Source organism: Oncorhynchus nerka, linkage group LG10, assembly GCF_034236695.1.
Source record: "Oncorhynchus nerka isolate Pitt River linkage group LG10, Oner_Uvic_2.0, whole genome shotgun sequence".
Taxonomy (NCBI): Eukaryota; Metazoa; Chordata; class Actinopteri; order Salmoniformes; family Salmonidae; genus Oncorhynchus; species Oncorhynchus nerka.
Genome location: NC_088405.1, coordinates 9090578 through 9116745, shown reverse-complemented (window position 1 = coordinate 9116745; position 26168 = coordinate 9090578). Strand labels below are relative to the sequence as shown.

The following is a 26168-nucleotide window of genomic DNA, read 5'->3' as shown; positions in this document are numbered from 1 at the left end:
CTGTTTCTGCTGGTCCTGTCAGACTATGGGTTGGAACAGTTGGTCCTCTGTATAGCCCTCCTCTGTTGGAACAGTTGGTCCCCCTCCCCTCTGTATAGCCTGTTTCTGCTGGTCCTGTCAGACTATGGGTTGGAACAGTTGGTCCCCCTCCCCTCTGTATAGCCTGTTTCTGCTGGTCCTGTCAGACTATGGGTTGGAACAGTTGGTCCCCCCCCCCTCTGTATAGCCTGTTTCTGCTGGTCCTGTCAGACTATGGGTTGGAACAGTTGGTCCCCCCCCTCTGTATAGCCTGTTTCTGCTGGTCCTGTCAGACTATGGGTTGGAACAGTTGGTCCCCCCCCCCTCTGTATAGCCTGTTTCTGCTGGTCCTGTCAGACTATGGGTTGGAACAGTTGGTCCCCCCCCCCCCCTCCCTCTGTATAGCCTGTTTCTGCTGGTCCTGTCAGACTATGGGTTGGAACAGTTGGTCCCCCCTCCCCCCTCTGTATAGCCTGTTTCTGCTGGTCCTGTCAGACTATGGGTTGGAACAGTTGGTCCCCCCTCCCTCTGTATAGCCTGTTTCTGCTGGTCCTGTCAGACTATGGGTTGGAACAGTTGGTCCCCCCCTCCCTGTTTCTGTATAGCCTGTTTCTGTCCCCCCCCTCTGGTCCTGTCAGACTATGGGTTGGAACAGTTGGTCCCCCCTCCCTCTGTATAGCCTGTTTCCCCCCCTCCCTCTGTATAGCCTGTTTCTGCTGGTCCTGTCAGACTATGGGTTGGAACAGTTGGTCCCCCCCCCTCTGTATAGCCTGTTTCTGCTGGTCCTGTCAGACTATGGGTTGGAACAGTTGGTCCCCCCCCCTCCCTCTGTATAGCCTGTTTCTGCTGGTCCTGTCAGACTATGGGTTGGAACAGTTGGTCCCCCCTCCCTCTGTATAGCCTGTTTCTGCTGGTCCTGTCAGACTATGGGTTGGAACAGTTGGTCCCCCCCCCTCCCTCTGTATAGCCTGTTTCTGCTGGTCCTGTCAGACTATGGGTTGGAACAGTTGGTCCCCCCCCCTCTGTATAGCCTGTTTCTGCTGGTCCTGTCAGACTATGGGTTGGAACAGTTGGTCCCCCCTCCCTCTGTATAGCCTGTTTCTGCTGGTCCTGTCAGACTATGGGTTGGAACAGTTGGTCCCCCCTCCCTCTGTATAGCCTGTTTCTGCTGGTCCTGTCAGACTATGGGTTGGAACAGTTGGTCCCCCCCCCCCCCTCTGTATAGCCTGTTTCTGCTGGTCCTGTCAGACTATGGGTTGGAACAGTTGGTCCCCCCTCCCTCTGTATAGCCTGTTTCTGCTGGTCCTGTCAGACTATGGGTTGGAACAGTTGGTCCCCCCCTCCCTCTGTATAGCCTGTTTCTGCTGGTCCTGTCAGACTATGGGTTGGAACAGTTGGTCCCCCTCCCTCTGTATAGCCTGTTTCTGCTGGTCCTGTCAGACTATGGGTTGGAACAGTTGGTCCCCCCCTCCCTCTGTATAGCCTGTTTCTGCTGGTCCTGTCAGACTATGGGTTGGAACAGTTGGTCCCCCCTAGCCCTCTGTATAGCCTGTTTCTGCTGGTCCTGTCAGACTATGGGTTGGAACAGTTGGTCCCCCCTCCCTCTGTATAGCCTGTTTCTGCTGGTCCTGTCAGACTATGGGTTGGAACAGTTGGTCCCCCCTCTGTATAGCCCCCCCCTCCCTCTGTATAGCCTGTTTCTGCTGGTCCTGTCAGACTATGGGTTGGAACAGTTGGTCTGTATAGCCCCCCTCCCTCTGTATAGCCTGTTTCTGCTGGTCCTGTCAGACTATGGGTTGGAACAGTTGGTCCCCCTCCCTCTGTATAGCCTGTTTCTGCTGGTCCTGTCAGACTATGGGTTGGAACAGTTGGTCCCCCCCTCCCTCTGTATAGCCTGTTTCTGCTGGTCCTGTCAGACTATGGGTTGGAACAGTTGGTCCCCCCCCCCCTCTGTATAGCCTGTTTCTGCTGGTCCTGTCAGACTATGGGTTGGAACAGTTGGTCCCCCCCTCCCTCTGTATAGCCTGTTTCTGCTGGTCCTGTCAGACTATGGGTTGGAACAGTTGGTCCCCCCTCCCTCTGTATAGCCTGTTTCTGCTGGTCCTGTCAGACTATGGGTTGGAACAGTTGGTCCCCCCCTGTATAGCCTGTTTCCTGGTCCTCTATGGGTTGGAACAGTTGGTCCCCCCTCCCTCTGTATAGCCTGTTTCTGCTGGTCCTGTCAGACTATGGGTTGGAACAGTTGGTCCCCCCCCTCTGTATAGCCTGTTTCTGCTGGTCCTGTCAGACTATGGGTTGGAACAGTTGGTCCCCCCCCCCTCTGTATAGCCTGTTTCTGCTGGTCCTGTCAGACTATGGGTTGGAACAGTTGGTCCCCCCTCTGTATAGCCTGTTTCTGCTGGTCCTGTCAGACTATGGGTTGGAACAGTTGGTCCCCCTCCCTCTGTATAGCCTGTTTCTGCTGGTCCTGTCAGACTATGGGTTGGAACAGTTGGTCCCCCCCCTCTGTATAGCCTGTTTCTGCTGGTCCTGTCAGACTATGGGTTGGAACAGTTGGTCCCCCCCCTCCCTCTGTATAGCCTGTTTCTGCTGGTCCTGTCAGACTATGGGTTGGAACAGTTGGTCCCCCCCCCCCCTCTGTATAGTTGGTCCCCCCCTCCCTCTGTATAGCCTGTTTGTTTCTGCTGGTCCTGTCAGACTATGGGTTGGAACAGTTGGTCCCCCCCTCTGTATAGCCTGTTTCTGCTGGTCCTGTCAGACTATGGGTTGGAACAGTTGGTCCCCCCCTCCCTCTGTATAGCCTGTTTCTGCTGGTCCTGTCAGACTATGGGTTGGAACAGTTGGTCCCCCCCCCCTCTGTATAGCCTGTTTCTGCTGGTCCTGTCAGACTATGGGTTGGAACAGTTGGTCCCCCCCCCCCCTCTGTATAGCCTGTTTCTGCTGGTCCTGTCAGACTATGGGTTGGAACAGTTGGTCCCCCTCCCTCTGTATAGCCTGTTTCTGCTGGTCCTGTCAGACTATGGGTTGGAACAGTTGGTCCCCCCCTCCCTCTGTATAGCCTGTTTCTGCTGGTCCTGTCAGACTATCCCCCGAATGTAAAGCCTGTTTTGCTGGAATCAGACATTTTTTTCTTTTTCTTTGTTTCACAGCTGTGAAGAATCAAGTGACAGGCAGCTTCATATTGAACGCAAAAAGTGGAGATGCCAAGTCCAGAACCTTCATCGAGAGCGGTTTGGAGTGGGAGTACGTCTTCGGAAGCGGCGAGAAAGAAACCCTGAAAACAATCGGCCCCCTTCACGAGGGCATCGTTGTTCTGGTAAGAAGACGAAACTGATGGATCTAGTAAGACGCACACTCAGACACACACACACACACCCAGACACATCCAGACACGTGCACACACATACACACCCAGACACATGCACGCACACACACACACATACACACCCAGACACGTACACCCACACACACACCCAGACACGTGCACCCACACACACACACACACACACATACACACCCAGACATGTGCACCCACACACACACACACATACACACCCAGACACGTGCACACACACACACACATACAGGCTGAATTTTTCAACTTGACAAGTGACAGTTGAGGTGCAGGTAGGTGTGCATCGCCTCAATTCTCATTTTACCCAAAACAGGCCGACCCAAATGATCACTATCCGACACAGCAGCATGTGGTCAGAAGATACAGGACTCCGTTCCCAATGGTTCACGTTGAGGTTCAGCTACACACTCCAGTCAGTCCCCTAGAAAGACAGTAGAGCACCTTCACTGTGATTTTAATCATCTTTGATTGTCCACTAGTGGTAATTAGTGCTTTTCTAGATCGGTACGATTAGTAAAACAAAATATTGTGGTTTTCGATTTCGATAACATTAAATGTATTATGATATAGTGACCTTTTTTGTGTGACTTTTTAATGGAAATTTCAAAGCCAAAAATAGTAAAAATGTAATTGCCAAAGCATTGAAAATATTCAATTGTCTCTGTCAGGTCCACATTGGGTAGACATCATTAGAAAAATAGGAAATTACTATGAAATAATACAATATTCAGTTGTGTATATTTACTTAGTTTTAATTTAATGACTTTAATATTTTTCATTCCTTAAAGTCATCATCTCATCTCTGGCAGTAGCAGTCAGCCGTCATCCTATCTAGCTCAGGCTAACCTGCCTAAATATACTGCAGAGTTGTCTGTAGTCATCCTATCTAGCTAGGCTAGCCTGTCTAAATATACTGCAGAGTTGTCTGTAGTCATCCTGTTTAGCTAGGCTAACCTGCCTAAATATACTGCAGAGCTGTCTGTAGTCATCCTGTTTAGTTAGGCTAGCCTGCCTAAATATACTGCAGAGCTGTCTGTAGTCATCCTACCTAGCTAGGCTAACCTGCCTAAATATACTGCAGAGCTGTCTGTAGTCATCCTGTTTAGCTAGGCTAACCTGCCTAAATATACTGCAGAGCTGTCTGTAGTCATCCTGTTTAGCTAGGCTAACCTGTCTAAATATACTGCAGAGCTGTCTGTAGTCATCCTGTTTAGCTAGGCTAACCTGCCTAAATATACTGCAGAGCTGTCTGTAGTCATCCTGTTTAGCTAGGCTAGCCTGTCTAAGTAAGCTACAGAGCTGTCTGTAGAAATGATTTGACTAGTTCTTCAAAGTAGTTCAGGTAAACGTTCACCAACTGTCTGTCCCTCTTGTTGTGTACATTCCTCCCTCATGTGGTCTGTGTGTATCTAACCAAACGTAGCAGGAGTAAAAGTGTATGTATCTCTGCCTAAACTGGGGGGAAAACTGCCGCAGTGGATTATGGTCATTGTAGTTAATTACCGCATTTATGTGTTGAACTAGGTTGAAAATTTGCTTAATGAAAAACTTCATCTCCCTTCAGCCCATCATCCCACTTAGTTCTTGAGATGATTTCTCGTGTGAATGATTTGATTTCCCCCCAGAGGAAATGTACATTGGATTCATAAATAACGGAACAAAATGGAATTCAAGTAATTGAGCAGACATGGAATTATGGTCAATTAGTTGTTTCATAATTTTTAAAAATCAGAAATGTTGGCTAATTGCTCAACACTATTGTCCACTGTGTGTGTGTGTGTGTGTGTGTGTTTTACTATCTTTGTGGGGACCAGAAGTCCTTACAAGGATAGTAAAACGAGGACAATTCGGACAAGTAGGAACCTGTCCCCACAAGGAAAAAAGCTATTTTAGGCTTAGGATCTTAGGCTTCGGATCTTAGGCTTAGGTTTGGGGTTAATGTTAAGGTCAGACTTAGGTTAAGGGTTAGGTTTAGGGATTAGGGAAAATAGGATTTTGAATGGGAATCAATTGTTTATCTTTCTCTCTCTCTCTCTCTCTCTCTCTCTCTCTCTCTCTCTCTCTCTCTCACTCTCTTTCTCCCTGTCTCTCTCTCTCTCTCTCACTCTCTTTCTCCCTGTCTCTCTCTCTCTCTCACTCTCCTTCTCCATGTCTCTCTCTCTCTCTCTCTGTCTTTCCTCTGTCTTTCTCTCACTCTCGTTCTCCCTGTCTCTCTCTCTCTGTCATCGTGTCCTCTTTCTCCCTGTCCTCTTCTAGGTCATTCCACAGGAGGAGGACACTAAGATCAGTCTGACATATAAGTACATTATCCATGAGGACCTGCTGCCGGTCATCACCAATAACAATGTTCTCCTGGCCGAGCTGGATACCTACGAGTGGGCCCTGAAGAGCTGGTCGCAGTGCTCTAAACCCTGTGGGGGAGGTGAGTGTATGGGGGGGCCTGGTTGTGAAGCGGCTCTTTAGACCAGATTAATTCAATCTCACCTGCTACAGAAAGGTCCCTGATGGTTGTTTCCATTTGTGCCTGGCCTGCCAAGACCCCAGATTATTGTCAATCTCACCTGCTGTGGGTTGGTTCTACAGAAAGGTCCCTGATGGGTTGGTGTTTTTGGCCCAACCTGGCAACCTGCTATGGGTTGGTGCTATTGACCCAACCTGGCAACCTACTGTGGGTTGGTGCTATTGACCCAACCTGGCAACCTACTGTGGGTTGGTGCTATTGGCCCAACCTGGCAACCTGCTGTGGGTTGGTGCTATTGGACCAACCTGGCAACCTGCTGTGGGTTGGTGCTTTGTCCCAACCTGGTTGATTTAGAGCAGAGCCTAAATGTCCTCAGGGCATGCTGCTCAGGGGTCTCTGACACATTCACATTCAAATGGTTCTTCCTACCCTGTTGCTCTGTCATTGTGTGTGTGTGTGTGTGTGTGTGTGTGTGTGTGTGTGTGTGTGTGTGTGTGTGTGTGTGTTCTCTCTCCAGTCTTAGTACATACGGCCAGCTGCATTTTCTTTCTGTCAAATGATTTACAGTATAAATTAGAAAATGTTATGTTTTTGTCAGATGTTACAACAGATTGTACTAAACCCATTTAATTGGACCGTCTGGCAGGTATACAGTACACCAAATACGGATGCAGGAGGAATTTACAGTCATTGGTGCACCGGAACCTCTGTGAAACCAGCAAGAAGCCCAAACCCATCCGGAAGAGGTGCAACGTGAACGAGTGCAGCCAGCCAACGTGAGCTCCTCTCCCCTTCACTCTCCCCTCTATCCTTTCTCTGTCCATGTCCGAGCCATGTTGATAGGAGAGCATCCATTTCATCATCATCATCATCATCCTCTAAGGGACACTTCCTCTCGACAAGGGACTGACGCTAAAGTTCTGTCTGGATGACTAACCTAGTCGGTTCCCAGTAGTGGACAGATTGAATAATGAGATAATAACCTAGTGGTTCCCAGTAATGGACAGATTGAATAATGAGATAATAACCTAGTCGTTCTCAGTAGTGGACTGATTGAATAATGAGATAATAACCTAGTTTTCTCAGTAATGGACAGATTGAATAATGAGATAATAACCTAGGTTCTCAGTAATGGACAGATTGAATAATGAGATAATAACCTAGTCGCTCCCAGTAATGGACAGATTGAATAATGAGATAATAACCTAGTCGTTCCCAGTAATGGACAGATTGAATAATGAGATAATAACCTAGTCGTCCAGTAGTGCACAGATTGAATAATGAGATAATAACCTAGTCGTTCCCAGTAGTGGACTGATTGAATAATGAGATAATAACCTAGTGGGTTCCCAGTAATGGACAGATTGAATAATGTGCTCTCTCTTGTTCTGTCTCCCCCCCTCTCTTATTCTGTCTGCCCCCAATCCTCCCTCTCACTCTCTCTCTCTCTCTCTCTCTCTCTCCCTCTCTCTCTCTCTCTCTCTCCCTCTCCCTCTCCCTCTCCCTCTCCCTGTTCTCTCTCTCTCTCTCTCTCTCTCTCTCTCTCTCTCTCCAGAGGTCCTCTCTCCCAGGTGGTTGGTGGAGGAGGAACCCGATGCAGTAAGACCGTGGGAAGATTGGCTACCAGTCCAGGGTTGTTCAGTGTATGCAGGTCCTCCACAACGGCACCAACCGGACGGTCCACACTAAGTACTGTACAGAGGACAAGCCTGAGACCAGGAAGGTCTGTAACCCCTCTGCCTGCCCTGCCAGTGGAGGACAGGGGCCTGGTCACAGGTAGGTCCCAGCATAGAGCTTCACCACAGAGTATACTCTAGACAAGGGTCTGGTCACAGGTGGGTCCCAGCATAGAGCTTCACCACAGAGTATAGAGCTTCATCACAGAGTATACTCTAGACAAGGGTCTGGTCACAGGTGGGTCCCAGCATAGAGCTTCACCACAGAGTGAGAGTTCATCACAGAGTATACCTAGACAAGGGCCTGGTCACAGGTGGGTCCCAGCATAGAGCTTCACCACAGAGTATACCTAGACAAGGGTCTGGTCACAGGTGGGTCCCAGCATAGAGTCACCACAGAGTATAGAGCTTCATCACAGAGTATTCTAGACAAGGGCCTGGTCACAGGTGGGTCCCAGCATAGAGCTTCACCACAGAGTATAGAGCTTCACCACAGAGTATACTCTAGACAAGGTCCTGGACACAGGTGGGTCCCAGCATAGAGCTTCATCACAGAGTATAGAGCTTCACCACAGAGTATAGAGCTTCACCACAGAGTATACTCTAGACAAGGGCCTGGTCACAGGTGGGTCCCAGCATAGAGCTTCACCACAGAGTATAGGCAGTCTAGACAAGGGCCTGGTCACAGGTAGGTCCCAGCATAGAGCTTCACCACAGAGTATACTCTAGACAAGGGCCTGGACACAGGTAGGTCCCAGCATAGAGCTTCACCACAGAGTATTTTCTAGACAAGGGCCTGGTCACAGGTAGGTCCCAGCATAGAGCTTCACCACAGAGTATAGAGGTCACCACAGAGTATACTCTAGACAAGGGCCTGGTCACAGGTGGGTCCCAGTATAGAGGTCACCACAGAGTATACTCTAGACAAGGGCCTGGACACAGGTAGGTCCCAGCATAGAGCTTCACCACAGAGTATACTCTAGACAAGGGCCTGGTCACAGGTAGGTCCCAGCATAGAGTCACCACAGAGTATAGAGCTTCACCACAGAGTATACTCTAGACAAGGGCCTGGACACAGGTGGGTCCCAGCATAGAGCTTCACCACAGAGTATACTCTAGACAAGGGCCTGGTCACAGGGGGTCCCAGCATAGAGCTTCACCACAGAGTATAGAGCTTCATCACAGAGTATACTCTAGACAAGGGCCTGGTCACAGGTGGGTCCCAGCATAGAGCTTCACCACAGAGTATACTCCTAGACAAGGGTCTGGTCACAGGTGGGTCCCAGCATAGAGCTTCACCACAGAGTATAGAGCTTCATCACAGAGTATACTCTAGACAAGGGCCTGGTCACAGGTGGGTCCCAGCATAGAGCTTCACCACAGAGTATAGAGCTTCACCACAGAGTATACTCTAGACAAGGTCCTGGACACAGGTGGGTCCCAGCATAGAGCTTCATCACAGAGTATAGAGCTTCACCACAGAGTATAGAGCTTCACCACAGAGTATACTCTAGACAAGGGCCTGGTCACAGGTGGGTCCCAGCATAGAGCTTCACCACAGAGTATACTCTAGACAAGGGCCTGGTCACAGGTAGGTCCCAGCATAGAGCTTCACCACAGAGTATACTCTAGACAAGGGCCTGGACACAGGTAGGTCCCAGCATAGAGCTTCACCACAGAGTATACTCTAGACAAGGGCCTGGTCACAGGTAGGTCCCAGCATAGAGCTTCACCACAGAGTATAGAGCTTCACCACAGAGTATACTCTAGACAAGGGCCTGGTCACAGGTGGGTCCCAGCATAGAGCTTCACCACAGAGTATACTCTAGACAAGGGCCTGGACACAGGTAGGTCCCAGCATAGAGCTTCACCACAGAGTATACTCTAGACAAGGGCCTGGTCACAGGTAGGTCCCAGCATAGAGCTTCACCACAGAGTATAGAGCTTCACCACAGAGTATACTCTAGACAAGGGCCTGGTCACAGGTGGGTCCCAGTATAGAGCGTCACCACAGAGTATACTCTAGACAAGGGTCTGGTCACAGGTGGGTCCCAGCATAGAGCTTCACCACAGAGTATAGAGCTTCATCACAGAGTATACTCTAGACAAGGGCCTGGTCACAGGTGGGTCCCAGCATAGAGCTTCACCACAGAGTATAGAGCTTCACCACAGAGTATACTCTAGACAAGGTCCTGACACAGGTGGGTCCCAGCATAGAGCTTCATCACAGAGTATAGAGCTTCACCACAGAGTATAGAGCTTCACCACAGAGTATACTCTAGACAAGGGCCTGGTCACAGGTGGGTCCCAGCATAGAGCTTCACCACAGAGTATACTCTAGACAAGGGCCTGGTCACAGGTAGGTCCCAGCATAGAGCTTCACCACAGAGTATACTCTAGACAAGGGCCTGGACACAGGTAGGTCCCAGCATAGAGCTTCACCACAGAGTATACTCTAGACAAGGGCCTGGTCACAGGTAGGTCCCAGCATAGAGCTTCACCACAGAGTATAGAGCTTCACCACAGAGTATACTCTAGACAAGGGCCTGGTCACAGGTGGGTCCCAGTATAGAGCGTCACCACAGAGTATACTCTAGACAAGGGCCTGGACACAGGTAGGTCCCAGCATAGAGCTTCACCACAGAGTATACTCTAGACAAGGTCCTGGACACAGGTGGGTCCCAGCATAGAGCTTCATCACAGAGTATAGAGCTTCACCACAGAGTATAGAGCTTCACCACAGAGTATACTCTAGACAAGGGCCTGGTCACAGGTGGGTCCCAGCATAGAGCTTCACCACAGAGTATACTCTAGACAAGGGCCTGGTCACAGGTAGGTCCCAGCATAGAGCTTCACCACAGAGTATACTCTAGACAAGGGCCTGGACACAGGTAGGTCCCAGCATAGAGCTTCACCACAGAGTATACTCTAGACAAGGGCCTGGTCACAGGTAGGTCCCAGCATAGAGCTTCACCACAGAGTATAGAGCTTCACCACAGAGTATACTCTAGACAAGGGCCTGGTCACAGGTGGGTCCCAGTATAGAGCGTCACCACAGAGTATACTCTAGACAAGGGCCTGGACACAGGTAGGTCCCAGCATAGAGCTTCACCACAGAGTATACTCTAGACAAGGGCCTGGTCACAGGTAGGTCCCAGCATAGAGCTTCACCACAGAGTATAGAGCTTCACCACAGAGTATACTCTAGACAAGGGCCTGGACACAGGTGGGTCCCAGCATAGAGCTTCACCACAGAGTATACTCTAGACAAGGGCCTGGTCACAGGGGGGTCCCAGCATAGAGCTTCACCACAGAGTATAGAGCTTCATCACAGAGTATACTCTAGACAAGGGCCTGGTCACAGGTGGGTCCCAGCATAGAGCTTCACCACAGAGTATACTCTAGACAAGGGTCTGGTCACAGGTGGGTCCCAGCATAGAGCTTCACCACAGAGTATAGAGCTTCATCACAGAGTATACTCTAGACAAGGGCCTGGTCACAGGTGGGTCCCAGCATAGAGCTTCACCACAGAGTATAGAGCTTCACCACAGAGTATACTCTAGACAAGGTCCTGGACACAGGTGGGTCCCAGCATAGAGCTTCATCACAGAGTATAGAGCTTCACCACAGAGTATAGAGCTTCACCACAGAGTATACTCTAGACAAGGGCCTGGTCACAGGTGGGTCCCAGCATAGAGCTTCACCACAGAGTATACTCTAGACAAGGGCCTGGTCACAGGTAGGTCCCAGCATAGAGCTTCACCACAGAGTATACTCTAGACAAGGGCCTGGACACAGGTAGGTCCCAGCATAGAGCTTCACCACAGAGTATACTCTAGACAAGGGCCTGGTCACAGGTAGGTCCCAGCATAGAGCTTCACCACAGAGTATAGAGCTTCACCACAGAGTATACTCTAGACAAGGGCCTGGTCACAGGTGGGTCCCAGCATAGAGCTTCACCACAGAGTATACTCTAGACAAGGGCCTGGACACAGGTAGGTCCCAGCATAGAGCTTCACCACAGAGTATACTCTAGACAAGGGCCTGGTCACAGGTAGGTCCCAGCATAGAGCTTCACCACAGAGTATAGAGCTTCACCACAGAGTATACTCTAGACAAGGGCCTGGTCACAGGTGGGTCCCAGTATAGAGCGTCACCACAGAGTATACTCTAGACAAGGGTCTGGTCACAGGTGGGTCCCAGCATAGAGCTTCACCACAGAGTATAGAGCTTCATCACAGAGTATACTCTAGACAAGGGCCTGGTCACAGGTGGGTCCCAGCATAGAGCTTCACCACAGAGTATAGAGCTTCACCACAGAGTATACTCTAGACAAGGTCCTGGACACAGGTGGGTCCCAGCATAGAGCTTCATCACAGAGTATAGAGCTTCACCACAGAGTATAGAGCTTCACCACAGAGTATACTCTAGACAAGGGCCTGGTCACAGGTGGGTCCCAGCATAGAGCTTCACCACAGAGTATACTCTAGACAAGGGCCTGGTCACAGGTAGGTCCCAGCATAGAGCTTCACCACAGAGTATACTCTAGACAAGGGCCTGGACACAGGTAGGTCCCAGCATAGAGCTTCACCACAGAGTATACTCTAGACAAGGGCCTGGTCACAGGTAGGTCCCAGCATAGAGCTTCACCACAGAGTATAGAGCTTCACCACAGAGTATACTCTAGACAAGGGCCTGGTCACAGGTGGGTCCCAGTATAGAGCGTCACCACAGAGTATACTCTAGACAAGGGCCTGGACACAGGTAGGTCCCAGCATAGAGCTTCACCACAGAGTATACTCTAGACAAGGGCCTGGTCACAGGTAGGTCCCAGCATAGAGCTTCACCACAGAGTATAGAGCTTCACCACAGAGTATACTCTAGACAAGGGCCTGGACACAGGTGGGTCCCAGCATAGAGCTTCACCACAGAGTATACTCTAGACAAGGGCCTGGTCACAGGGGGGTCCCAGCATAGAGCTTCACCACAGAGTATACTCTAGACAAGGGCCTGTTCACAGGTGTGCCCCAGCATAGAGCTTCACCACAGAGTATACTCTAGACAAGGGCCTGGTCACAGGTAGGTCCCAGTATAGAGCTTCACCACAGAGTATACTCTAGACAAGGGTCTGGTCACAGGTGGGTCCCAGCATAGAGCTTCACCACAGAGTATAGAGCTTCACCACAGAGTATAGAGCTTCACCACAGAGTATAGAGCTTCACCACAGAGTATACTCTAGACAAGGGCCTGGTCACAGGTGGGTCCCAGCATAGAGCTTCACCACAGAGTATACTCTAGACAAGGGCCTGTTCACAGGTGGGTCCCAGCATAGAGCTTCACCACAGAGTATAGAGCTTCACCACAGAGTATAGAGCTTCACCACAGAGTATAGAGCTTCACCACAGAGTATACTCTAGACAAGGGCCTGGTCACAGGTGGGTCCCAGCATAGAGCTTCACCACAGAGTATACTCTAGACAAGGGCCTGTTCACAGGTGGGTCCCAGCATAGAGCTTCACCACAGAGTATAGAGCTTCACCACAGAGTATAGAGCTTCACCACTTAGTATACTCTAGACAAGGGCCTGTTCACAGGTGTGTCCCAGCCAATGACGTATTTAACCCCTGGGTTGCTGAAGCCACCGGTTGGCCTCATTAACACCACCCTGTAGGGCCAGTCCACCATTGCAATACATGGAATTCTACAGTATTTAAATGAAGGACAAAATGACATGTATTTAAGTATGTTCCTTTGTAGTGGGGCCAATAACATTAGTACTTTAAGGGGAAAAAAAATGTAATATATTTTTTACATGTTGTAAAAAACAACAACTGTTTAGCTCACATTGAATAATTATAAAGTCTAATTAATAATTATAAAGCTTCCAACATCTTTTCTACACTGGAGGACGACTACTAAGATGGCTGTGCAGTTGCTTCAATACAGCGCCCCCTGTTAGTCATCTAGGGTTTATACACATCTTTGGTCCCACCATGGAGCTCTGTCTCGGAGCAGACTGTTCACTAGACAAGGCCTGGTCACAGGTGGGTCCCAGCATGGAGCTCCGCCACAGATCCTATAGTACAGACAGGGGCCTGGTCTGGTCCTGGAGCTCCGCCACTGAGCATACTCTAGCAAGGGCCTGGTCACAGGTGGGTCCCAGCATGGAGCTCCACCACAAAGCCTACAGTACAGACAGGGGCCTGGTCATTTAGCTCCCCCACTGAGCAGTCTCTAGACAAGGGACCAGTCACAGGTGGGTCCCAGTATGGAGCTCCAAAGCAGTACAGACAGAGCCTTCTAGACAAGGGACCAGTCACAGGTGGGACAGGGACCTGGTCATGGAGCTCTGTCACACAGCTCACAGTACTACTGAGGGGAACGGCACCTCAGTACCTCCAGGCTCTGACCAGGCCCTACACCCAAACAAGGGCACTGCGTTCATCCACCTCTGGCCTGCTCGCCTCCCTACCACTGAGGAAGTACAGTTCCCGCTCAGCCCAGTCAAAACTGTTCGCTGCTCTGGCCCCCCAATGGTGGAACAAACTCCCTCACGACGCCAGGACAGCGGAGTCAATCACCACCTTCCGGAGACACCTGAAACCCCACCTCTTTAAGGAATACCTAGGATAGGATAAAGTAATCCTTCTCACCCCCCCCTTAAAAGATTTAGATGCACTATTGTAAAGTGGCTGTTCCACTGGATGTCATAAGGTGAATGCACCAATTTGTAAGTCGCTCTGGATAAGAGCGTCTGCTAAATGACTTAAATGTAAATGTACTTATCAGAGTTGGGGTCAACTCGATTTCAATTCAATCAATGATGGAATTGGAATTTCTGTTCACTAAAATAGAATTGTAGTTTTCTTTGAGAAATTGACTGAATTGAATTGTAAAATGAAGCTGAACCCTGCTGCTTTTTCCTGTGTTGTTTACCAGGGTTTCTGGAAAGGGAAGTTGCTCTATATCGATTTGTTTTAGGAATTGTGCTAGCTGACTGTTCTAGGGATTTCAGCGTTGTTTCTAACAACGGTGAAGAGCCAGCTGCTTTGAGTCTCGTCTGACCCGCTGTCTCTCTGTGTGGCCACCACAGTGTTCAGTAAGCTGTGGAGAGGGGATTCGACAGAGACAGGTTATCTGACCCGTTGTCTCTCTGTGTGTCTCTCTGTGGGGCCACCACAGTGTTCAGTAAGCTGTGGAGAGGGGATTCAGAGACAGAGAGTGTTCAGGTTATCTGACCTGCTGTCTCTCTGTGTGGCCACCACAGTGTTCAGTAAGCTGTGGAGAGGGGATTCGACAGAGACAGGTTGTCTGACCCGCTGTCTCTCTGTGGGGCCACCACAGTGTTCAGTAAGCTGTGGAGAGGGGATTCAACAGAGACAGGTTATCTGACCCGCTGTCTCTCTGTGTCTCTCTCTGTGGGGCCACCACAGTGTTCAGTAAGCTGTGGAGAGGGGATTCGACAGAGACAGGTTATCTGACCTGCTGTCTCTCTGTGTGGCCACCACAGTGTTCAGTAAGCTGTGGAGAGGGGATTCGACAGAGACAGGTTATCTGACCCGCTGTCTCTCTCTGTGGGGCCACCACAGTGTTCAGTAAGCTGTGGAGAGGGGATTCAACAGAGACAGGTTATCTGACCTGCTGTCTCTCTGTGTCTCTCTCTGTGGGGCCACCACAGTGTTCAGTAAGCTGTGGAGAGGGGATTCAACAGAGACAGGTTATCTGACCCGCTGTCTCTCTGTGTGTCTCTCTGTGGGGCCACCACAGTGTTCAGTAAGCTGTGGAGAGGGGATTCAACAGAGACAGGTTATCTGACCTGCTGTCTCTCTGTGGGGCCACCACAGTGTTCAGTAAGCTGTGGAGAGGGGATTCGACAGAGACAGGTTATCTGACCCGCTGTCTCTCTGTGTCTCTCTCTGTGGGGCCACCACAGTGTTCAGTAAGCTGTGGAGAGGGGATTCAACAGAGACAGGTTATCTGACCCGCTGTCTCTCTGTGTCTCTCTCTGTGGGGCCACCACAGTGTTCAGTAAGCTGTGGAGAGGGGATTCGACAGAGACAGGTTGTCTGACCCGCTGTCTCTCTGTGTCTCTCTCTGTGGGGCCACCACAGTGTTCAGTAAGCTGTGGAGAGGGGATTCAACAGAGACAGGTTATCTGACCCGCTGTCTCTCTGTGTCTCTCTCTGTGGGGCCACCACAGTGTTCAGTAAGCTGTGGAGAGGGGATTCAACAGAGACAGGTTATCTGACCCGCTGTCTCTCTGTGTCTCTCTGTGGGGCCACCACAGTGTTCAGTAAGCTGTGGAGAGGGGATTCAACAGAGACAGGTTATCTGACCCGCTGTCTCTCTGTGTCTCTCTCTGTGGGGCCACCACAGTGTTCAGTAAGCTGTGGAGAGGGGATTCAACAGAGACAGGTTATCTGACCTGCTGTCTCTCTGTGTCTCTCTCTGTGGGGCCACCACAGTGTTCAGTAAGCTGTGGAGAGGGGATTCAACAGAGACAGGTTATCTGACCCGCTGTCTCTCTGTGTCTCTCTGTGGGGCCACCACAGTGTTCAGTAAGCTGTGGAGAGGGGATTCAACAGAGACAGGTTATCTGACCCGCTGTCTCTCTGTGTCTCTCTCTGTGGGGCCACCACAGTGTTCAGTAAGCTGTGGAGAGGGGATTCAACAGAGACAGGTTATCTGACCCGCTGTCTCTCTGTGTCTCTCTGTGGGGCCACCACAGTGTTCAGTAAGCTGTGGAGAGGGGATTCAACAGAGACAGGTTATCTGACCCGCTGTCTCTCTGTGTCTCTCTCTGTGGGGCCACCACAGTGTTCAGTAAGCTGTGGAGAGGGGATTCAACAGAGACAGGTTGTCTGACCCGCTGTCTCTCTGTGTCTCTCTGTGGGGCCACCACAGTGTTCAGTAAGCTGTGGAGAGGGGATTCAACAGAGACAGGTTGTCTGACCCGCTGTCTCTCTGTGTCTCTCTCTGTGGGGCCACCACAGTGTTCAGTAAGCTGTGGAGAGGGGATTCAACAGAGACAGGTTATCTGACCCGCTGTCTCTCTGTGTCTCTCTCTGTGGGGCCACCACAGTGTTCAGTAAGCTGTGGAGAGGGGATTCAACAGAGACAGGTTATCTGACCCGCTGTCTCTCTGTGTCTCTCTCTGTGGGGCCACCACAGTGTTCAGTAAGCTGTGGAGAGGGGATTCAACAGAGACAGGTTATCTGACCCGCTGTCTCTCTGTGTCTCTCTCTGTGGGGCCACCACAGTGTTCAGTAAGCTGTGGAGAGGGGATTCAACAGAGACAGGTTATCTGACCCGCTGTCTCTCTGTGTCTCTCTCTGTGGGGCCACCACAGTGTTCAGTAAGCTGTGGAGAGGGGATTCAACAGAGACAGGTTATCTGACCCACTGTCTCTCTGTGTCTCTCTCTGTGGGGCCACCACAGTGTTCAGTAAGCTGTGGAGAGGGGATTCAACAGAGACAGGTTATCTGACCCGCTGTCTCTCTGTGTCTCTCTCTGTGGGGCCACCACAGTGTTCAGTAAGCTGTGGAGAGGGGATTCAACAGAGACAGGTTGTGTGTAGAGCCACAGACAACACCATCGGCCAGTGTGAGGGAGACAAGCCTGAAACTGTCCTCATCTGTAAACTGAGCCCGTGTCCAGGTAGAGTACATACACACACATGCATGCTCTTACACACACACACACACAGACAGGAGACAGGAGAGGAGAAGAACAGGGGTTCTTAAAGAGCTCTGATTACCTGGTGAGACAGGAGAGGAGAGAAGGGAGTTCTTAAAGAGCTCTGAATACCTGGGGAGTTAGGAACAGTTGCAAACCCCTAGTTCAGGAACCGCTGCCATAGCAAATTCCTTTTGGTGCTATATGTAAACTTATTTTGGAGGTTCTATGAAGAACCATGCTCAAGGTTCTAAATGGAACATGGTGCTAAATGTTCTATAAAGAACCATTAATAAAAGGTTCTATATAGCATCAAAAAGGGTTCCACTATGGTTGCAACCCTTTTCTTATGGTCCTTTATAGAACCTTTATGGAGAATGGTTCTATAAAAAACCTTATTTAATCTTAAACCATACAGGGTTTTATTCTGGTCAGACATGTTATATTGTTCAAATTCCCTAGGTGTTATTATTGACACGTTGAAACAAGTGAGCTTGCTCTGGAACAGCTGGGGTCCCTGAGGAGAGAATTGAGACCCACTGACTGATTTAGTCAGCTGTTCTCAACTAACACAAGGCCATAACATGAGTCTTTCACAGGACACCATCACTGACCATTGTTATATACAAAATGTAATGGAATTACACATCAGATAAACTGACATGACACTAACTCACAATTGCACAAAAAGAGCTGTGCGTAAACCACACCCCAAAATATTCTAATGAGCTGCTTCCCCTACATTTTAATTATCACTAAAAGAGATAAGAACCCTTTTCTGAACTGTAAAGAACCATAGTTCTGAACTGTAAAGAACCCTAGTTCTGAACTGTAAAGAACCCTAGTTCTAAACTGTAAAGAACCCTAGTTCTGAACTGTAAAGAACCCTAGTTCTGAACTGTAAAGAACCATTGAAGAACTCAAAGGGCTATTTGAGTCATTATGGTTCCACATAGAACCATCACCTTCCCAAAGAACCCTTATGTAGGGTTGCAGTTCAGGTAACTTTCCCCCAAATGTCCAGGATGTCCAGAACTCCCAGTTGGTACATTACCAGAAGAAGTAAGGGAAAAAGCTAGAAATCTGGAATCGTCCAACCTGGATTTGTGTAAAACCTATGATTTGTGCAACCCAAAGTCCCACCATGTAATTATCTGTAAAGCTTGCCGTCTCTCATCCTCTGGTAACAACAGGACAGTCATCGCTGCCCCCGTTCACTAAAGAAGCCATGGAGAATTCAACGACAAAGACGGAGGGTGTACATCAGATTGTTCCTGAGAATCCTGTCCACAAACTCTCCTTCAGTAAGTGAGCATGGGATGCTTCTATTGGATTTGATTGGATTCTAGTCTATTCTATTCTTCTATTGGATTTTAGTCTATTCTATTCTTCTATTGGATTTTATTGGATTCTAGTCTATTCTATTCTTCTATTGGATTCTAGTCTATTCTATTCTTCTATTGGATTCTAGTCTATTCTATTCTTCTATTGGATTTCTTCTATTCTATTCTATTCTTCTATTGGATTTTAGTCTATTCTATTCTTCTATTGGATTTTATTGGATTCTAGTCTATTCTATTCTTCTATTGGATTCTAGTCTATTCTATTCTTCTATTGGATTCTAGTCTATTCTATTCTTCTATTGGATTCTAGTCTATTCTATTCTTCTATTGGATTTTATTGGATTTTAGTCTATTCTATTCTTCTATTGGATTTTAGTCTATTCTATTCTTCTATTGGATTTTATTGGATTCTAGTCTATTCTATTCTTCTATTGGATTTTATTGATTCTAGATTCTTCTATTGGATTTTAGTCTATTCTATTCTTCTAGTCTATTCTATTCTTCTATTGGATTTTAGTCTATTCTATTCTTCTATTGGATTCTAGTCTATTCTATTCTTCTATTGGATTTTATTGGATTCTAGTCTATTCTATTCTTCTATTGGATTTTATTGGATTCTAGTCTATTCTATTCTTCTATTGGATTTTAGTCTATTCTATTCTTCTATTGGATTTTATTGGATTCTAGTCTATTCTATTCTTAGCAGCTTACCGTTTTAAACATCTGATATTAAAGAGTGTGTCTGGGAAATATGTTTGAGGTACAGTATGTAGCGAATTCGGGGAATAGCCCTGACTGGGACTCAACCCATAACCTTTAGGCGTTACACTAAGAGATCCAAATCTCTGTTCTTATGTGACCAACTTTTTATTCAGATGTTTTTATTTTTTATTTCAGAGTGCGTTTACAAGTACAAAGATAACCCAGTCCCCATCCAGCCAACCTCAGTTGTTCCTTGACGAGCACCATTCCTTCTTGTTGTCGATGATTCTAGTGTTAGAACTTCTAATAGTAACTGTATCCACTGGTTAAATGGGAGAGAACGAGGTGGTCGGCCATCTTTAGAGCCAATCATTTTTCAGCAGCAGTGTCACGGTCGTGTGTTGAATGAATGGACCAAGGCGCAGCGTGCATAGAGTTCCACATGTTAATTAGATGAAACTCACAGGAACAAAACAATAAAACTCAAAAGGAAAAGGTGACTCTAATGTAGCGCTCGCAGGCAACTAGACATAGACAAGATCCCACAAAAACCCAGTGGGAAAAGGCTGCATAAATATGATCCCCAATCAGAGACAACGATAGTGTCACACCCTGACCTTAGTATTCTTTGTTTTCCTTGTTATTCTGGTTAGGTCAGGGTGTGACATGGGTGATGTATGTGTTTTTGGTCTTGTCTAGGGGTTTTGTATGTTTATGGGGCTGTTTCCTTTCTAGGTATATTGTATGTTTATGGTTGCCTAGATTGGTTCTCAATTAGAGGCTGCTGTCTATCGTTGTCTCTGATTGGGAACCATATTTAGGCAGCCATATTCTGTGGGTAATTTGTGGGTGATTGTTTCTGTGTCTGTTTCACCACACGGTACTGTTTTGGTTATTCATGTTTCGTTTATTGTTTTGTAGTGTTTCGGTTTATTAATTAAAAACAACTATGGACACTTACCACGCTGCATTTTGGTCCGAAACCTCTTCGTCTTCAGACAGCTGCCACTGATTGGGAACCATACCAGGTCAACATAGAAATGTAAAAACTAGACTACCCACCCTAGTCACACCTTGACCTAACCAAAATAGAGAATATAAAGGATCTCTAAGGTCAGGGCGTAACAAACAGTGTTTGCCTTCCAGCAGTAGTCTTCTCTGATTGACTGAGAGATTCAAGGGGCTTTCATCGTTAAGTAACATAATTAAAGGGAAGCATTGAACGTTTAAATTCATGACCTTCAGGGGGGGAAAAGGCATTTACCTGCAGGCCACACCCACATCAAATGAAAATGTGCCTACCTGATTTAGGGGACACGGTGAACAGTTGCGAGTTGGGGCCAATTTCAGCATAAAACGTTTCTTTGGTGTTAAATACAGTAAATGAACAAACTTCAAATGTATAAATTGGTGGTTCGGATTACAGAATGCCAAGGTCATATTTTTTCCATATTCTGTTCGAGTTAAAGGGTTGTTCAGATTCAAGTAGATCTGTAGACCATACTTTTTTTAATGGCTAGCTCAGAATATGAGCTTTCCAAAAGTTGTTTATATATCATAGTGCACTGCACTCCTTTCAGGAGCCCAGATAACTTATTTTATAAATCCCATCATTGGAGGTTTCAGTAGTTGGGTTTACCAAATGACTCCATAGGCCAGCATAGCTGACTTAAGTTGTAACTATAGAAACATGTTTCCTTGGAATGTTCTTAAACCATTCATGTCCATGATATTAGTAAGGATACGGATTCCACATTGGGACCATTGAGGGGATACTAAAGGCTGTCCTCCAGATCACAAGGCATTATTGTGAAATATTGGAATATGGGCATGTCGTTTTGAATCCCAGTTACATTGTTTTTCAAATAGAAACAGTGTGAGCAATAATAACATTAAAGCATAGTTTACATTGTGTAAGGGCTGTATCAGTGAAGACCACCTCTTACCAGGCCAATAGGAGACACCATATTACATTGTGTAAGGGATATATCAGTGAAGACCACCTCTTCCAGGTCAATAGGAGACACCATATTACATTGTGTAAGGGCTGTATCAGTGAAGACCACCTCTTCCAGGCCAATAGGAGACACCATATTACATTGTGTAAGGGCTGTATCAGTGAAGACCACCTCTACCAGGCCAATAGGAGACACCATATTACATTGTGTAAGGGATATATCAGTGAAGACCACCTCTACCAGGCCAATAGGAGACACCATATTACATTGTGTAAGGGATGTATCAGTGAAGACCACCTCTACCAGGCCAATAGGAGACACCATATTACATTGTGTAAGGGCTGTATCAGTGAAGACCACCTCTACCAGGCCAATAGGAGACACCATATTACATTGTGTAAGGGATATATCAGTGAAGACCACCTCTACCAGGCCAATAGGAGACACCATATTACATTGTGTAAGGGCTGTATCAGTGAAGACCACCTCTACCAGGCCAATAGGAGACACCATATTACATTGTGTAAGGGATGTATCAGTGAAGACCACCTCTACCAGGCCAATAGGAGACACCATATTACATTGTGTAAGGGCTGTATCAGTGAAGACCACCTCTTCCAGGCCAATAGGAGACACGATATTACATTGTGTAAGGGATATATCAGTGAAGGCCACCTCTTCCAGGCCAATAGGAGACATCATATTACATTGTGTAAGGGCTGTATCAGTGAAGACCACCTCTTCCAGGCCAATAGGAGACACCATATTACATTGTGTAAGGGCTGTATCAGTGAAGACCACCTCTTCCAGGCCAATAGGAGACACCATATTACATTGTGTAAGGGATGTATCAGTGAAGACCACCTCTACCAGGCCAATAAGAGACACCATATTACATTGTGTAAGGGATGTATCAGTGAAGACCAACTGCAATGCTGCTGGGTTTTTCACGCTGAACAGTTTCTCGTGTGTATTAAAAATGGTCCACCACCCAAAGGACATCCAGCTAACTTGACACAACATTGGAGTCAACATGGGTCAGCATCCCTGTGGAACACGTTTGACACCTTGTAGATTCCATACCCCGGCGATTTGGGGCTGCTCTGAGGAAAAAAGGGGTGCGACTCAATATAAGGAAGGTAAGGTGGTAGGAAGGTAAGGTGGTAGGAAGGTGTTCCTAATGTTTTCTACACTCCGTGTATATCTACTACCAAAATATTTAAAATGGGAAACGATTGAGATTCCATAATTTTAATTATTTTGTCGACTGGGGGGGTGTTGAAAAAAATTAATCTGCCCGCGCCTCAGATGCTACATCAGTCCGCTAATAGAGGACAAGTAAAGGCTAGGTGCACTACTTTTGTGAAATATATATTTTTATTAAATTCTGATTTATTAAATTCTCTGCACCCATAACTTCCCACGGTTATGTCCGTGTGGATCCATTTGGGTAAGTAAGTCTCGAGACCGGATGACAACATTTTGGAAAACAGTTTAATATCTGTGTTTATCAAAGATAGAAGGCCAGTGTTATTGCTTCTTTAATTAGCACTACAGTTTCCAGCTGTGCTAACATAATTGCGAAAGGGTTTTGGTCAATGATCAATTAGTAATAAACTTGGATTAGCTAACACAACATGCCATTTTAGCACAGAAGTGATTGTTGCTGATAATGGGCCTCTGTACGCCTATGTAGGTATTCCATTAAAAATCAGCTGTTTCCCAGCTACATGACCTTTAAAAGGTCATTTACAACGTAAACAATGTCTACACTGTATTTCTGATAAATTTGATGTTATTTTAATGGACAAAAAATCGGAATTTCTTTCAAAAACAAGGACATTTCTAATTTCTAGTGACCCTAAACTTTTGAACGGTAGTGTATATGTATTATTAATGATGTAATTGTTATCTTTAGTGTTAATAGGCCATAGATGTGAAACAAATAAACAGGTTCCACAGTGAAACCCAGCCATTGGTCGTTCTCCCACCAGGTCATAGTGTCGCTCCTCTGTTACATTGGCCACTGTCTCCAAACTTTCCACTTCAGTATGTATCCATTTTTTTTAGAAACGAGCAGTGCAAGAGATTCATATATCGGTTTTTGCAAGTCGAAGGCAGACCTCATTTCCTCACTAACAATCTCTTGGATAGTATTGGCCAACTCTTTCTGTTGTCAGGTGTTTTAATAAACATCTTTATTTTGCATTCAAGCCTCAGTTTTGGAAGTATTCATTTTTTCGACAGTGTGCGGGTCGCCATCTCTTCCATCTCTTTCTGTAGACCATACTTCTTTTAATGGCTCAGAATATGAGCTTTCCAAAAGTTGTTTATATGCTCTTCCATCTCTTTCTGTAGACCATACATTTTAATGGCTCAGAATATGAGCTTTCCAAAAGTTGTTTATATGCTCTTCCAGCATTGTTATTTTGACTCCTACACACCTGGAACAGACACTATTCAGTAGTAAGGACCTTAAAACAGAGCAGACGGCATCTTATCATTCATGGGTGTTGAGAAGTGCCATGTTCCCACAGGTGAATTATGAATGGACAGAATAGGCCAGCTACTGGAGAGAAATAGACCTGCTGTTGTTCTTTTTTAACACAGTGACCAGCCCCACACCTTAATGTGATGTTATATGTAATACACATTTATTTGAAAATAAGTCAGTTCATTCCTAGTTATTTTGCAAAAGAATAGCCAAGAGAAAGCCAGAAGTTTTCAATGTATGCCAGCGGAGCGGGATACTGTTGAAGAGGTTGCCAGGTGTTGGGTTGCCAGGTGTTGGGTTGCCAGGTGTTGGGTTAAGGTCACTACTGTATGAGGAAAGAGCTGTAATGTGTCTGACTCTGACTCTGCTCTCGCCCCACAGATGAGCCATGTCTTGGAGACAAGTCTATATTCTGCCAGATGGAGGTCCTAGCCCGTTACTGTTCCATTCCTGGCTACAACAAGCTGTGCTGTGAGTCCTGCAACAGGAAGGAAGGCTTCACCACCCTCTTCTCTCCATCCCCAGACCTCCACAAGACTGGAGGATCCTCCGACTCAGACTCTGAGACTGGCCAGGAGACCTCTACCCAGCCCAACCCCACCGCCTCCACCACCCAACCACCAGACTCCCCGCTCCCCACCACCACCCAGAGCCCATCCCGAACCACTAAGACCCCTAGACGGCCTCGCTCCACTGCTCAGGGCCTGACCACCTCACCGTCGGCGAGTGCCGTCGTTCCCCAGGGTCCTTCCTTTGGGGTCGGAGATGGAGACTTGGTCCCTGGGCTCCCTTCTCTACCTCCAGGTCCCAGCCCGCCTCTCCGGCCCCGGCTCCGATCCATCGCTTCTCCAGACTCCAATGGAGACGCTGCTTTATCGCCATCTAAAGAGCACAGCAGTCCAAACAACCGCTCTTTAGGCCAATCCGCCGGCCCCGGCCCTGAACCCGGGCCTGCTGGAACTGTGGCTGGCGTTGCTGCTGCCAGGTCAAGAAGGGAGGATGTAGGATCAGACTCGGCTCACAGGACCAGAACAACCAGAACCCTGTCCCATGTGCTGACATGATCACTGACTTATCCTGGGACTTGCTGCTCAGTAATATGGTCCACCGTGACTTCTGTCAGCTCAACGTTATTGCAACGTTGTTACAGCATTAGAGTGTTACAGCGTTACAATGTGACAATGTTACAATATGACAATGTTACAATGTGACAACTTTATTACAACATTGTTACAACATTATTACAACCATCTGATGGATTATCCTGGACTGGACTCTCAGCCAATTGCTGCAAGAATAAATTAACATAAAATCAAAAATAAAAATCCATGCCAGTGGACTTAGACCACTAATGGTTACCTCATCAGACCAGCAGAGTGATCTCTATGCACTGCATCACTCAGCCCTCTCTGCTTCAGTTAATAAATGGAATAATAAACAAGAAAATAAAATGGTGCTGGAACTAAAATGACTACAAGACATGTTAAACAATGTGACGACTGCATTGCTACCATTTACTTCCTAATCTGTGTACAGTTGTGCAAACGTATTTTGAAAGTGCATCAGAACTACTTATTGAACTTTAATATTGTGAAGATATTGTGTGGCACGGCCCAAAAAAGAAACGTCACTTTGGGGGCTGTCACAAGTTGAAGTGATGATCTCACAAGTATTAGTGATGTCACAAGTTTGGAGATGATGTCACAATGTATTGGTGATGATGTCGCAGTGTCTTGGTGATGATGGCACTTCCTCCAGGGAGCTTTGTAACCTCTCCCCATTGGTGCTCTTATTGTTGACGTGCCTCCCAAACAACCATTTACAAGAGATTGACCTCAGAGGTCATCTAAAGGTCAACAGGTCAAGTCTGTTTGTAAAGCCAACCCCACTGTAGCATGCACATTACCTTTGTGGAAAAACTCACACATATGCTTTAAAAGATAAAAAGAAAACCATTCTTAATATTTTTTTGTAAGTGATATATTTTTCAAGTAATATTGTATATAGTGTACATTTTAGCAGCATATTATTATCTAAGAAACTAACAGCCAGCCAACAGAATGTAAAGTATAATGATGATCAGTCGAGAAGTAGAGAGAATGCTGTAAGTCTGCAGAGTGGTTGGTCTGATGTCACGCTGTTTCAAGTTGTGCATTACCTCATTTCTGTCTTGCAGTTCATAACATCATTATGTGTATTGTATAGTTCTTGTATATACATGAATGAAAAGCTTTAAATGTTAATATTTATTAAATTTTTAAATGGTAGGGAGAGAAAAAAACGTTTGAAAGAAAAATGTAAAAGTTGTCGTCTTTTTTTGCATCATCTTGGTCCGAGTCGAGAGCTAATTAGCTGGTGGAAAAACTCCGTCAGATTAGGACAATACCCTGTGGTTCAAATCCTTTTTCCTATGCTCAAACCTTTTTTTTATGCTAACAGCAGGATTTAGTTCATCCTAGACCACATCTTAAAAGGTCAATCTGCAGT

At 47.1% G+C, this 26168-nt stretch overlaps 1 protein-coding gene across 1 annotated transcript in view; it reads left to right on the top strand.

The window, feature by feature from the left end:
• The window catches only part of LOC115117117 (A disintegrin and metalloproteinase with thrombospondin motifs 14), a 154587-nt gene extending 129001 nt beyond the window's left edge, over window positions 1-25586 (top strand). Inside the window, 10 exon segments of the mRNA XM_065022879.1 lie at window positions 3168-3334; window positions 5630-5795; window positions 6481-6610; window positions 7406-7419; window positions 7422-7439; window positions 7442-7579; window positions 7582-7610; window positions 17037-17166; window positions 18378-18488; window positions 24063-25586. Of these exon segments, the coding sequence (XP_064878951.1) occupies window positions 3168-3334; window positions 5630-5795; window positions 6481-6610; window positions 7406-7419; window positions 7422-7439; window positions 7442-7579; window positions 7582-7610; window positions 17037-17166; window positions 18378-18488; window positions 24063-24745 (1586 nt within the window). The 3' untranslated portion in view covers window positions 24746-25586.
• Window positions 25587-26168: the final 582 nt, after the last annotated feature.